This window comes from Prinia subflava, chromosome 4 (assembly GCF_021018805.1).
Source record: "Prinia subflava isolate CZ2003 ecotype Zambia chromosome 4, Cam_Psub_1.2, whole genome shotgun sequence".
Classification (NCBI taxonomy): domain Eukaryota; kingdom Metazoa; phylum Chordata; class Aves; order Passeriformes; family Cisticolidae; genus Prinia; species Prinia subflava.
In genome coordinates this window covers 69,889,992-69,905,236 of record NC_086250.1, presented here as the reverse complement: position 1 = coordinate 69,905,236, position 15,245 = coordinate 69,889,992, and the positions used below count along the sequence as shown (strand labels likewise).

Sequence of the window (15,245 nt, the reverse complement as noted above, 5' to 3'; positions counted from 1 at the left end):
TTCCTCTGTGTCCCAGTGTCCTTTCTGCCCACATAATGCTGGTCACATGTCACCTGCCAGCAACAGGGACTTCTGTACCAAAACCGAGGATTAACCCAGAAGTGTATCCTTGGATTGTTTCACCTTCCTGCATCCCACTCTCAGAGAGGACAATTGGCCCTTTTCTGCCTCCACAGGGATTGTCCTGCAACTGAGGAACTGCAACTGCCCCTGTCCCTGTCAATGTATCTTTGTGCTTTCTTCCTGGCAGACAAGGATGGCGTAACCAGGGAAAACTCCTTCGCAGTTCTGGACAACGAGCATCTTGTTCAGTGCTGACACAGGCCTGTGATGGGAGGGAGTTTGAATATTGAATTCTGGACAATAAAGGTCTGTCTCCAGCCCATGGTCCAGTCTCCCCCTCTTGAACATCCTGGATCCTTTGCTGGTCACTTGAACATTGCTGACTCCCTATATGGCCTTAAAAAAGTTGCTTTGTAGTTTCCCAGGCTGAAAAATAACCATCCTTTAGAACAAATGTTTGTTCCTATTGCCTTCTCTGAAAAAGATCTTCCACTTAACATTGAGTAAAACACTTAGCTCCACATCCATCCAGGACGCAAGCACTGAATTTTTGCTCAGTGGATGATAAAACTACCTTCAAGGATGTGATCAGCTGGGGTAACTCACTTGCCTAGCACCCAGCAGCATAATGAAGATAAATACATGAAAAACTAATCTGATGATCAAAAGTTGATCTGATTTCTCAGGAACTGAGAGTTCCATGGGTCTGGAGGGCAGAGCAGATGCTCAGTCTTTGCAATCTCACTGCAGCACTGAGGATGTGAATAAATGCCAGTGAGAAGGTTTAAGGAGGCGAGTTCTGGTCAGCACCAGGCATCTTTACTTGAAGCCCTTACAGAATCCAGTGCAGAATGGATTGCAGTTGGAGCAGTAAACAATTCCATGCAGTAAATAAGGCAAAGGGAAAAAGCTTGGGCTGCCCCACAGTGCTATACTGAAATAACCCCACTGGAAACAACGGGGCTGTGTGGGCACACAGCCAGACTGACACAGCAGTCTCTTAAGGCCACATTCTTCTCTTGTGCTTAGCTCATTTTAAGTGGAGTCAGATCCCATAATGTGCCCATCAGACAGTCAAACCCCCACCCTGTCAGCATGACAAAAAATTTCCATGGAGATAGCAGCAAAAAGGTCAGCACCAAGGGAAAAATGCCCCATGCCCTCAATGCAGAGCTTGAGATCTCTCCTTCTGCCCATCCTCAGAAGATGGAGTTCATCCCAGGGCACAAAAACTGTTCCAATAATTGGGTACTGTCATTTTCTGTCACACAGATCAGCCCCAACACAGTGCTGGGAAGAGCTGACACGCCCAAAAGCTGTTCACAACACATCCCCTCAATTTCAGCAATCACCAACCACTGTGTTACAGAGCAGGAATTGAGCTGAAACCCAGCTTATCATGCTCTTCATACTGATTTCCCCACCCTTCATCATGTAGCCACTCTCACAGAGTGGGTTTCTCAGCAGCCAGGAACTTGCCACATTTGAAGCTTTCTAGCCCCTCCTCAGAACATCCTATCCATGGGTGTAACCTGCCAGGAGAGATGTGCTGCTCCTCCCTTGTGACTTCCCCATTTTCATTTCTTTTTACAGGACATGTGCAAGGGTCTTTACAAGAGGATCCTAGTGATAGGACAAGAGGGAGTGGCTTTAAACTAAAAGAGGAGAAATTTAGATCGGATATTGGGAAGAAATTCTTCTCTGTGAGGGTGGTGAGGCCCTGGCACAGGCTGCCCAGAGAAGCTGTGGCTGCCCCTGGATCCCTGAAAGTGTCCAAGGCCAGGTTGGCCAGGGCTTGAAGCAACCTGGGCTAGTGGAAGGTGCCCATGGCAGGGGGTTGGAACTGGACAATCTTTAATGTTAGAATTCCAGAAACCAAAAATTTTGACATTTTAATATACAGTAATGTGTGTAGGTCAAGATAAAGGACTTTAGGCATTATCTAAGTCCTTCTTCTTCACCTTCTTCTTCCTTCTTCTTCATAAGTTTAGGTGGTTTTCTATAACTAGTTAATAGAGTCCACAATGCAACTTCAAGAAGATAATTATTAAGTTTAAAGTAAAAATAATTTAAGTAGCATTTCATAACTGGACAAATTGTCCTTAAAAAGACTTTGTAAAGATTAAAAAAAAATTCCATTTTGCCTTCATTTTCTAGCTTGCTAGTTAGAGCTCATGACTTGTGAGTCTGTAAATAAATAAGAAATAATAAATATCCAAGTTCAAACACGAACCTGCGTTTCCCCTGTATTATTCATCCTAACCTTAGCAGAAAAAAAGAAGCCAAAACTATCACACTTTAAGGTCCTTTCCAATCCACAGCATTCTAGGATTCTCTGATCTCCAGTGAGTAAGGGATGGTGGCCATGTTTTTTTGGTTCAAGCAAAGACCCAGCACTTTTGCTCAGGGTTAGCATTACGCAATGCAAGGAACTAAACAGTTCTTTAAAAAAGCAAACTTGCCAGTTTTCCCACCTAAGAGTCAGCCACAGGGCCCTCAGAGTTCTCCAAAACCTTCCCCCATCCAATTCTCACCATTTCCAAACCCCCTCAGCATTTCCAGCTCCAGGATCCCCATTCCCTCCTGCATATCTCTGCCTCCAGCCCTTCCCTTGCCCATTCCCATCCTAAACCATTGCCTCACGCACAATAAGAAGCCAATTCTTTGCCCAAAACTCTGCAGAGAAGAGAGCAGATGTTTTGAAGAAGATTATATCACTGCATCAGGGGTAACTATCCAAGAAAAAGTTCTCTCCTCATGACATATGAGAAGCATCATATCCCTGACTCCTAAGGGACCTCAGATTACATCATGGGGACCTCAGAGCTACCTGTGAACACGGTTTGATGACAGGAATACATTCAAGACCTCCTCCAACAGGATCCCACATGAGGTGCCACAAGCACTTCTGAGCTTCAGCTGCTCTCCACTGCCAGAAACAAATGGTCCCAGTTGAGCAACGTGTAGGGCACACCCTGATTTAGGGTGAAAGGGAATTTGCTTGGAAAAAGCAGTGTTGCTGCAAACAGTGCTAATCTAATAACTTCAGGCTTAACAAAAATCTGGTGTCTTTTGGATTTGAGGGATCTTTGTACAGCCATAAGCGCAGACATGGGTTTGCCAGCTAAAGAGACAAGACTCTGCAAAGAGACAAGCACAGGCAAAGAAAATAACCTACCTAAATTCACATAACAGATCCACGATGAAAACACACACAGAAGCCAGGTTTGGCTTCCAGGTGTTGCTCCAGCAGCTGGAAAAAAACACCTTAATTCCAGTTTGGAAAAGACTACTAAAGAAAGATCTTTCACTTCACTGACTTTTATGCATTTGCCAGAGCCGTGAGGATACCAAGAGGCTTTAATGGCTCTGCCCAGCCCCAGCTGGGGCCTGCACCCACTCTCCTGCCCATTTAAACACCAGTCTGGGCCCTCATCCCAGTCTCAGACCAAGAGCTGTGCTGTCTGTAGCTCTGGTACACAAACCTCAATGATCCCAGTCCATGGGCTGTCTCCCCTAGCTTCACCTAGCCACTTCCATTTCACTACAGACTTGTCTGGTGGGCACTGGGCTGTGTCTGGCACATCTGCAGCACCAGTTTCCCGTTCATCCTTTGATGAACTCAGTGATGGTCCAATTGAAACATTGGGGACAGCTCTCAGTGTCTTCATGAGTTTTCAGTTCAAGCCTCAGCAGCAATTCCATGCAAACTCTGCCTTCACCTTTGCCTCCTATTTACTCCAAACTCAGTTAAAGGACTTGCACTTTATAGGTGGTCTGGGATCTTCCTGGGAAATTTTGTCTCTGCTTCTACTGCCTCAGCATGAAAAAAAATTGGCTGTTAGTCCTAAAACCAGAAGCTCCCCTTCTGAATACCTGAGGGCATCTTTCTCTGAAGGTTGCTTGTTTCTCTGCATGACCTTGTCATTATTTAAAAGTTTTAGGGTTAGGCAGATTATTTTTCTGCATGACAAGTACTTGCATTTCTCTTGGAAGAGAAATTATATTTTTATTTTCATAGAGCAAATAAAGTCTACATGGATCTGATGTCTTATTTACTGTATTATTTCTTACATCCCATATTCACACCTCCTGGGAGGATGGAGATACCACTGCTGTGGGGTATTCCTGAGCAGGAGGCAGCTGCATGGGGCTGCTGGTGCTGCAGACAGCTCTTCTGTGTTATCCTGGGTTGTCTCTTTCCAACAGAAATGGAAAACCTGACAAAACTTTCCTCGTCACAGTAGCTTTGAATGCTCTGAAGGCTGTAATTCGAATTAGCATTTTTTCCAAAGTTCCCTGGTGATTTAAGGTTGTTCTCCTGGGCAGCAGCCGTTATTTGGACCAACAGTCAAGAGGTTCACAGCCAGTGCTGCAGCAACCAGCAGAAGTCAGAGGAGTCTGGAAGGAGAACATTGAGTGCTCAGCTGCCTGCCTGCTCCTCCAGCACCCTCAAACTCCTCGGGGGTGCCTGTGCTGAGGCACAGAGCCTGAGGGGTTGGGCACACAGGGCCCTCAGATGGGCTCCAGCAGTGTGGGTGACTCAAGGTTACCAATTGTGTCCCTTGGACAGGCACAGGAAAATGAACTGAGGTCTTTGCAAATCCCCAGCAGGTCCCAGTTTCAGCTGGGTTCCTCCTACAGCAATTAACCTCAGAGAAAATTACAGTCTGGCACAGCACCATTGAAAAGTTGCCAGGCTTGCGGTGAAGCCAACTGCTTAACTGAGTGTGTGGCATTTATTGCCTGTGGGAAAGGTAAGGTGAAACAAATCTGTGGCTGAAACAACTCTGTTTTACCATACATCTTCAAAATAATCTGCAAAACCACCCTCTTGTGAACATTTTCACAGCCTGGAACGTTCTTGTTCTGTAACAAGGGTCCTTTCTCACCATGTTCAGTGAAGCTGGGTGCGGTGATGGTAATCACAAGGTGGTAAACTTATAACTGACCCCTTTTTCTCCTGGTTATACCCCTGTAAAACTGCCCTGTCCCCTTCTACCCAGCCAAAGGTACTGTAAAATCAGCAAGGTAGACTGCTCAAAGGGCAAATCATTTTGCTTCCCAGTAACCCTGCAGTTATAACCTCTTCCCCAGGCTCTCTCCTGGCTGTTAAAAGTAACCATTCCACACAGAACTTCCTGTCTCTTTGCAAATGAAGGAACAACATTCATGGGGATTTTTCTTGCCAGAGGGACAGCAGTAATGATGTGCAAAGCCTTGAAAACATGAATATTTTTTTCTCATCATTCTCAAGAATTTCCTATTCCTGGATTTTATCTCCCTGCCAGTGTAGCAAAGGCTCAGGTTCTCAGAGGAGTTTGACTCTGCAACACATCCGAGTCTGCTGGACATCACCAGAGCTCAGAGGCTGTGAAAACTGAGGAGAAATATCTTCCCCTCAAAGCTAATACATCTCTTAGTGATGTGAGGGGAATGTTTCAAGGGTCTTAATCACAGAACCAAAGAACTGTTAAAGCTGGAAAAGACCTCTAAGATCATCAAGTCCAATTATTAACCACTGTGGTTAACACCACTGTGTTCACCACTAAACCATGTGTCCAAGTGCCACATCCACACCCTTTTAGAACACTTCCAATGATTTCATTCAAGCTGATCAGTCCCACTCTATGTGTTTGCAACTGGACATTTGTTGCTTCAAAGACTGAGATATCTTAGGAAAAAAGGAATGGCCCAAACACATGAAAAATTCATGTTGGAAAAGGAAAACCTTGGGAGAGGAAAAGATAAATGACTCACAATTGTGTTGTCGGAACTGTAGGATGCATGAAACCCTGACCTCACTTGAGTCACTTTGCCATTTACTTCGTGAAGGCAGGTGACTGAAGAGTACAAAATCTCCTCCAGTTGCTACAGAAAATGGTGCACAGCTGATGTTTCCCATCCTTGCTTATACAATCCTAAAAACTGTCCTTTGCCATAGTCACTGCAGCTGACCCACAAGAGCACTCTTTACAATTGCTGACTGTATTTTTAGCTGACCTTGCATGTGACTCAGTAAAGAGAAATGAGGAAAGACAGTCCCATGGGATTTCCCAGCTCTCTACACACCACCACAGATCACCACAGCTGTGAGAGTCCAAGAGAAAAGACAAAAAGGAGACATTTCCTCTGCTCAGATGTATCCTGCCACCAGGGAATCTGTTTGTAATTTAATAAACATCTTAATGACATCAACAACTGGAAGGACACTGAGCAGACATGGCTGCAACTGATCACACTTTCCTAGAGAACCAAGAGAGGTTTACTTTTCAGCCAGTCCTAGATTTTGGTCTTTTATTGATTAATCGGGGTGGAGGTTTTATGATTTTGATCTTTAATCCATAAAGTTGTATTTTTTGGAGCAGTTGGAATTAAAGGAAAATAAGTGCTTCCATCCCATAGTACTCCTCTATAATGTACCAGTGGTTCTCCATAGAAAGAATACTCTGAGATAACAGACAAAAAGTTGGGTACAGCCTCAACAAAGGTTCTGGATAGACACTTCTCTCACTTCAGACTCAAGAGGAACCCCTCTGTAGCTAATTAGCCTGAGATTTAGCAGCACAAACTGCCTAGGCTAGGAAGTAAACCTTTAGGGGTTAATGGCTGTGTTGTTTTTAGCAGGTGTAATGAAAAGAAACTCTGATACTCAGGAGGAGAATAAGAGCTTTCATAGTGCAAGGTTAATCTGCTGACTACTTGTGCCGCTCACAAAAGAACCAAAGCCCTTTGGAGTTTTAATCTCCCTGGTTCAACACTTGGTCACTGGTTGTCTGCTTCCAGCCTGCAGGACTGGGGGCATTTGTTCCAGAACTGTTTATTCTGAGAGGCAGAGTGATCATTTTTCAGCAGGAGGATAACAGAAAGCCAAGAGCCAGGCTCTGTCCACAGGACTTTTTAAAGATTCAAAAAGGCATCTTGATTTGAGACCTCATTCAGCACAGGACTAAGGTTGCTTATTAACAACTCTCTTGATGAGCCATCTTCTTCTCTAGTCACTGGGGAAGATAATTTGGATCCATATTCCATTTATATTTATTGTGCCCTTCAGTTTGGTATGGTGGCTCACATAAAGGTTTGTGCCCTGGAAAAACCTGTGAGATTTGTTCTGAAACAGTCAGATTCTCAAAAAGGACAAAATTACTTTTCTTTCAGCAGAACTTCCTGAGTTATACTTCACTAAGTGTTTTGCCAAGGTAATTTAAAGGCAGCCGTGTCTCCTCTGTGCTGTTAGACTGAATACAAGAGTCTGCTGAATGAACTTTGCTGGGAGTTCTGCCTGATCTGCCTCTCTTCAAACTGCTTAGAACAGAACTGCCCCAGACAATCCAATGCTCAATTTCAGCAGCAGTGACTCTTACAGAGTGAAGAATCCTTCTACATTCCTTGTTCCCATCTCATTCCCACTAACATGACCATTTCTCATTGCAGGTAAATCATCTCACCTTGAGGTGTCTTCAGAGCCACCTCTCACCTCAGACACAGCAAACATTTTGCAGAATGAAAATGGTGAGACAAAGCCTGAACCAAGCTTTGCCACTCAGAGCTCGGAGCTGAGCAGTCCAGAACAGACACAAGGGGCTCACCTGCTTCAGCTTCGTCCCCACCATTGAAGCGCTGCTGTCCAGCACGAACACGACATTCTTTGGCAAGGGAGGAAGGTCTGTGGGGGCAAAGTAGTGCACGAAATATCCATTGAGGATCTGTGGAAGAGCAAGGGAGTCAAAGGCAAGGTCATGGTGCAATGTTCTACACACATCATTATGGGATATTTGGGTATTTGGGTGCCTTCAGTGACTCTACACTGGAGGGTACGAATGCTCCTTGGTATTGATGCCTTGGGAAGGCTGACCTGGAACAGAGACTGGACAGAGCTAGAGAATAAAGGAGGCATTTATTAAAAGGCCTTTAGGGTACACCTTGAGCAGTACAAGAGCCTGGCCAGGGTTACACCCAAGGTGAACCCAAAAGGGTCACAAAATGGATGACTGGTCACAAGGTCTCACACTTTTATACGTTTTGGTCCGTTTGCATATTGGGGTTTGATTGTCCAATTACAGCTTCAGATTATGAGGTCCCATCCTTGTTTTCTCTCTTTAGTCCACCATTGTTTATGCTTTTTTGGGCCTGAAAACTTGTACTTGTTGTCTTTGGTCTCCACCTGGGAAAGGATTTGTTTTGTCTCCCTACTCTGTGAAGAGAGCTGCTGACACTTAATGTGAGGCTCAGAGCTGCACCCCTAGGCAGCACAGAATCTGAAAAACAGGGAAGCTAAAACTTAAGGCATCAGTATCTTTCTTAATTCTGGTCCCCTGTTTATGCAGACTGGATGAGCCAACTGGAGCCCTCCACATCTCCTTCCCTGACATTAGGGTTTCCTTCCAAATGCAAGGATGTAATGTGTGTGCCCACAGATCAGAGCCACAACATGTGTTTGAGGAACTGGCCTTGTATCCAGATATGTACAGCCAGTATACTGAGAAACTGAAAAGCAGACACAAAAAACCAGCTCAATGAAGTCAGGGTTTAAGTCCATTTGTGGCTGTTAATTGACTGGTTTTATTTTGGGTAGTTCTTACAAGATGAAGGAGTAGTCTTCACTTGGAAAACATTTTCTAGGATTTTGGAGCAGGCTAACAATTAAACCATCTCAGGTACAGTTAATAAAACAGAAAAGATGAATCATGTGTACAGTACCTGAACATCCCCAACACTCAGCTCCCTGTTGACATCGTATCTAATTATGAAGTCTCCCAAAATTCCATTTCGGGCGATCCTGGTTTGCTCAACAACACTGGGATTGAATGTAACCTTAGCTAAGGTTTTGGTGTGCCCAATGACAGTAGAGGGAGGAGGAGACACATCACCTGTTGAGATAAAACCACAATATTACAGGTTTTTCCCGTTGTCTTACAGACGTCAAAGCACAGCACAGGTGGTATTGCCATGGAGCCAGAATGACTTGCTGGGATTGAAAATTCCGTGAGTAAAAAAGAGAGATTAAAAAAATCTAACTTTAAACTGAAACCCATCTTGCAGTGCTCTCAGGGATATCAATGTTTGTAGAAAATTCCTGTACTGAGTTCTGTTTGGCCAAACACAAAACCTCAGACATGTACATGCTGTTCATTCCAGCCAGCTCTAGACATTCAGGACACAGATCCTACACCTGAGATGCTGACAGTCAATGCAAGTATGATTCATTTGACCTGTTTAAACATTTCTTCCAGGATTAGATGAACCACACTATAGATTTTTCCTTGTTGATTATAAAGAACTCTTGAGGTGGCATGTTCAGACGTACTGCAGGCATGTGAGGTGGGATTTATCTGAGTGACTGACACCTGACTAGTGTCTTATGTGTAATGTCTACATTTTAAGAAGTTGTCTTAGCTGCCTTTATGTTCAGCAAAAGTTTATCATTACACTCACTGCAATTTCAGTCTAACTAATTCAGACAAAATCCAGCACTGCCAGGGCAGTCACACAAGTTGCATCCCTAAGATGTAACTCGTCCTAAACTCTGAAAATCCTTCCTGAATCATTAAAGAGGGATGTCTCTGGCAGAGGGCACCTCAGATAAAGACAAATATTTAGATCTGAGTCACCCTGCAGGAAACTCTCCTTGTATTGTTATCTGTGCTCATTCTCTAAAAGCTGAGGGATGTGGAAGTTCCCTGTCGCCTCTCTATGTAAACACAATCCCACCTTACCCTCTTTTGGTTTGCCAGCTGTTCTTTCCCTCTGAACTTCATCTGGACCCTTACATGAGACTGATTTGGCCCCTAAACTTCTCCAGATTATGAGGGCTTTCCCCTTTTTCCTAACTGGCTTTTGAAAACACAAAGTATAGATTGTCAGCTGAAGTTGTTCTTGGGTGCTTTAGCTCTCACGGTGATTATTCCAACACTCCTCTGAGGCACATAAGCTTTATTAGGTCTGTTCTTGGGCTGGTTAGAATTGGTAGGAATCAGCTGCTTAATTCTACTGTGAGGGGAAATCTCAAATCTTTGCCAAAAATGCCCAAAAAATCTTGATATGACAGGGAAATTAGGGATGGGAGAGGTTCAGTTCCAGTTCAGGTGTACACAATGCAAATACCTACATCTAAGCTTATTTTCTAGGCTCCACTATGCAAGTGGAGATCAGGTCAAGAGTGTCAGAGATTAGGGTGTGATACCTCTGGCCAGACAGACATCTGCTTTAGGATAATTTTAATTAACAATAAGTTAACAATACTGATCCAAATGACAAGGTGCAGGCAGTCTGGGAAAGCTCCATTCCAGGGGGTCCAATAACTCTGTTTATGTAATGAGCAGTGGCACTTCACCTTTGTAAAGGGCTTTGAGCAGCATTAGGGAAAGGAAATGTGACATCTGTGAGCCACAATGAACACAGCCTCACATCCAGACCCCACAGTGATTTACAAAACCAGAAATATGTGATTATGTCCTGTTAACAAGTAGGAAAATGGAGTTATGGAGTGGTTACCTAACTCATTTCCCACAGGACAAAGTCCATAGAAATGCTAGGATTAGGGTCCTTGATTATTTATGAAATGATTAGCCAAATCTGTAACTTTTACTCTGAAGTGCCATGCACAATCTAGGTCCCTACAGGCAAAGGAATGAGAGTAAGATTCATAAATCAATAGCACTCTAGGATGTTGCTTCTGGGATGATTTTGCTTCACTTTCACAGCTGTCCTGTGAGTGCATTTGAAAAGACAAGGCACAAGACTGTTCCACTGAGATAGGGAAGGGTTTTACCATAGAGCAAATTTTACACAAGCAAATTATAGTTAGAACACCTGAACAGTGAAAAAAACTCCTCAGCAAAAACCTGGTCCAAGGAGACTGAATGACAGGTATCACTCGATTTCAGTAAAATCAAGAACTGAGTGCATCAGAGCTTCTCATGCTGTGAGAGCTCCAATCCATTCATCCTGATGGAAACAGAGAGGGAGGTCCCAGCCAACACACTGAAATCACATACGGACATTAGTTTTGTATCTTAGAGGGGGCTTATAAAATGATTACCCAGAGCTTTAACATTTTTTCTAAAATCCATATACAGTTCAGATTTCTCCTGGCAAGAAAAAGTTATAAATCATCATCGCTATAAGGTTTTACCTCAGTCTTGATCTGGTTTTATTTTTATAGCTGCCCTTTGATCTGATGAATCAACAGATACAATATGTTTTTAATAAAGAATGCATCAGATTTGCTTGTATCTGCCTTCTTGAATTTTCCATCTATATTCTATTGCTTCCAGAAATCCCATTTAACTGCCAGCATGTGGGAAAACCGTAGAACATATAGAAATGGTTTTAAAGTTCATTTATAATCTCTGATCTGGGGATTTCACATTGCTTCTCCTCAACTGAAAGGAAAGCCTTCTGTGGGTTAGGCTGTCTGACCATACCACACCAGGGTCAGCGAGATTCAGTCAGAAGCTCTCTCCTTATTCCTCCTGCACTTCGGGCAGCACTTCCATGTTTCTCTGCCATAAATACAGTGATGGGTGAATACAAGATGCTGGGCCAAAACAGCATGAGCTCCAGTCTTAATATTTCTGTGGACCACTGGAAATCAGCTTAATTTGGTAGCAACTCCATGCCTCATCTTCCCCACCTGTTAAATGAGCATAACCACATGTAACCCGTTTTTTAAAGCAATGTGGAATCTAGGTGGAGCATGAGGATCACATTGTCTCCCTCTATTGCTCCTCAAAACACTCTCTGGAGGTGATAAATGTCAGCCTTCTAACACAGACAGTGCTTTAGGGATCTCTGGAGAGGAATTTTCCAAGGCTGTCTCACACGGCATTTTGAGTGACAAGAATGGCTGAGGAATCTCCCATTCTCTTCACAGCCACTCTACTCCATCCCTAGGACAGAAGTTAAAAACCAAAAAATGGTCTGATAGAAAAGGTCCAAGAAAACTTTTTTTTCCCCTGGAATAACAAAAATCAGGTCTGGAAGGTAACTTATCTAATTCATCCCCTGTTCCCAAACTGAATCCCTCCCTGCTTAGTTTTTTGATACAATTAGGAAACACTCCAGACCTCCAGAAATGGAAACTCAGTGCTTGCACTTGCCAGTCCTTTCCAGAGCTTCACTTTTTTCACTGTTAGACATTTTCAGTGCCTAATTTACATTTTTCCTTGTGGATTATAAACTCATGACTTCTTGTAGTTTTTTGGTAATTGACAGAGAAGGCACAGAATTCTTTTCCTCCTTGCAGCAGTATTTTATGTTCTTGAACACAGTTCCTATATCTTCCCCCAGGTTTCTTTTTTAGGCAGCACTTGATATCTGGATCACAATTACTCTCCTCTGTCTATTGGCCTTGTTCTTTTAAACAAGTGACAGAGAGAAAAGTCTATGAGATATTTCAGAGTCCAGAGCATGGATGAGCTCCAAATGCTTGGGCTGGTTTGTGCTCACACTGAAGGAGTTAGTAGAGCCTTCAGACAAACTTTCCACTAAATTCAGCTGACGAAGTAAACAGAGCAGGAAAAAGCATTTTCCAGATGAAATTGTCATCTTCACAAGAAGAACAGTTAAACCTAAATTATTTTGGAGTCTGGCAGATTTGGGATTAGAGCTCAAATGCAAAGTTCATCCTCTGCTAGCATGTGGAAACTTCCAGACAGCTGTTATAGGAAATAAAAAGCTTTCTGAGACCTTTGACTTCAGAAAGAAACAGTCATCCTCGAGCAGCCTAGTGTCTCCTGGCCAAGCCCATGGCTATTTCTCACACAGCTACACTGGAGGAACAAGATGAGGACATCATCCAGGACATCATTCAGAAAGGGACTCCGTTCTGAGGTCACCAGAGAAGGTCAGGATCACTGGCCTCAGTGTCTCCTGTTTTGGGGTTTGTATGTGACAGCAGACAACACCTGCACATGCCAAAAGATCATTTTCCAAAACTCACATGCCTAATGCCTTCCTTTGGGAAAAATACAGCTCCCAGATGGAGCCATGTGTGCAGGAGTTACTGTACAAGGAAATATCCTAGAAAGACCTGTCATCTCATTGTCTCTGCTCCCCATTCAGAGAGGATGGATGCAGGACTTTCCAAGGGACAAGAAAAGGACATATCCATAAGTGATACTGGAAGAGACACTGGGGTGCTGGTGGCTCAAACACTCAGGGCAAGCTGCTGATGGGCAAAGCACCCACCCAGGTGCCAGGGGCAGCACAGCCCAGCTCAGGCTGCAGCTGGTGTTGGAGCAGATGAGGAAAGAGGAGAGCCCTGGGAGGTGGGAACTTTGTGCTTACCCAGTGAACTCAGCTGTGATAACTCCCCTGCCCAAGGGACATTCACACAGAGCCTGAAGGTGCTGTGCTGCTGATGGGCCATGATGAGACATAATTGACAACAGTGCTAATTTAATAGGCAGCTGTATCTCCTGAGAAGGTGTCAGAGACTCTGAAGTGTCCCATGATCCACAATATTCCATCATTCAGGTGTTCTTGATCCACAGCATTCCAACAACCATTAGAAGCTCCCCACCCCTGGGCAGGTACCTGGGCATTCCCACCTGAACCTGAGTGAATATAAACCAAACAGATTGTGCATTCTGTGGGTTTCCCTAGGATTTCCCTCACCACATGATGGATCCAGCCTGTGATCACCACTTTGGCCAACAGACATTGAAATTGCAACAACCAAGTCTCACCACAAGTCTTTCAGGTGGTGAGATCTTTCTATACTTATACATTTTCTTAAGTGATATTTTTATGGTTTTATATTGTCATATTACTATGGATAAAACTATCTGTTTTCCTGTGCAACCAGGTTGTTCTAAAATAAACCCTACACGTCTGTAGTGACAAACACTTATGAATCATTGTTGTTTCAAGAACTTGGGTTAACCTCACCTTTTAGGGTAGATTATAACATCTTGATATATTTTTGATCTACTACTCTCAAGAGGTAATTTATTAATATTTATCAAAATCTCACATTTTATCATTAACTGTGAGATAGTTTAGACATAGGAAATAGAGGAAGAGAGCTTTCATGACATATTCAACCTCAAGCCAGTCAGGCATTACCATTTTCCAATGTTCCAGTGTCCAGCCAAGAGGTACTGAAGAGTTTTAAGCCATGTGAATCCAAGAGAGAGCAGACACTTTTTTTTTCTGGTTTATTCCCAGTATATAGACTGTGTGCCAAGAAGCCCCTCTTTAAATATGAGATTCCCAATTCACCTGTCTTTCACTTAAAAACTCACATCCTTCCCTAAGGGTCTCACTGGATGTGCAGATCCCATGCTTTGGGTTTCATATGAGCAAGAAGGCTTCACAGAGAGCAGCTAATGGCTCTGATGGTTTGTTTTTGGATACACCTTGAGAGATGACAGTCAGATGGAATATAGTGGACAGCTACATGGGATGATTGCAGACAGAAAGGGTCTGTAATTGAATTCTGAACACAGAGTATGCACAGGGAATCTGAGCTTCAGTTGCATTACCCGCCCTGCAATGGAACACCTATTTTATATACATATTACTGGCTAGGGAGGATTATAGAATCAAACAGCCCAGGCCCATTTTTATACGAGTTCCTTGAAATCTGAAGCATGATGCCAAGAATGTCAGTGCTCCCAGATTGTTGTTTGGATAGTGAGTTAAATTAGTTTTCCCTGTATGTCATTTACATATAGGAATTTCCATACTGTACTGGACCAACAATGTGTCTGCTCTGCCTAGCCTGTCTCTACCCTTGATCAATGCCAGATGTCTTGCAGGAAACCACATGCCAACAAATGCACTGTAATATTCCCTGATAGGTGAAAAAGGCTTCCTGCTTCTCCTGATGAGGAGCAGAGCACATTTATCACTTGGCACGTGGATGTACGACACAGAGACTAATGAGGCTTGACCTGAAGATAGTCCAAGTCACTGAGGGCCTTGATTTCATGTGATTTGGATGAAATCAGTAGGATCCCACTGAGCAATCAGTTTAACTCGAGTTCACATGCATTAGTATCTTTCTGTGGCAGATACGGGCAGCTCCCCTGATTTTGCTGAAATTTCCGCTGAAATTTTCTCACCAAACAAATTATTTTATGCTTGTTTACATGATTTTGCTGGCACTGTGTCGCTTGGAGTGACTGGGGGTCAAGTCCCAAAAGACTCTGCATCCTCCTTCCATCCTTCTTTTT

At 43.5% G+C, this 15,245-nt stretch overlaps 1 protein-coding gene across 1 annotated transcript in view; it reads right to left on the bottom strand.

The window, feature by feature from the left end:
• The window catches only part of ITIH5 (inter-alpha-trypsin inhibitor heavy chain 5), a 45,708-nt gene that overhangs the window by 18,249 nt on the left and 12,214 nt on the right, over nucleotides 1–15,245 (bottom strand). The window contains exons 6-7 of the mRNA XM_063397075.1: nucleotides 8,764–8,933; nucleotides 7,653–7,769 (exon numbers count right to left, since the gene is read on the bottom strand). Coding sequence (XP_063253145.1) covers nucleotides 7,653–7,769; nucleotides 8,764–8,933 — 287 coding nt within the window. The remainder of the gene's footprint in view (nucleotides 1–7,652; nucleotides 7,770–8,763; nucleotides 8,934–15,245) is intronic.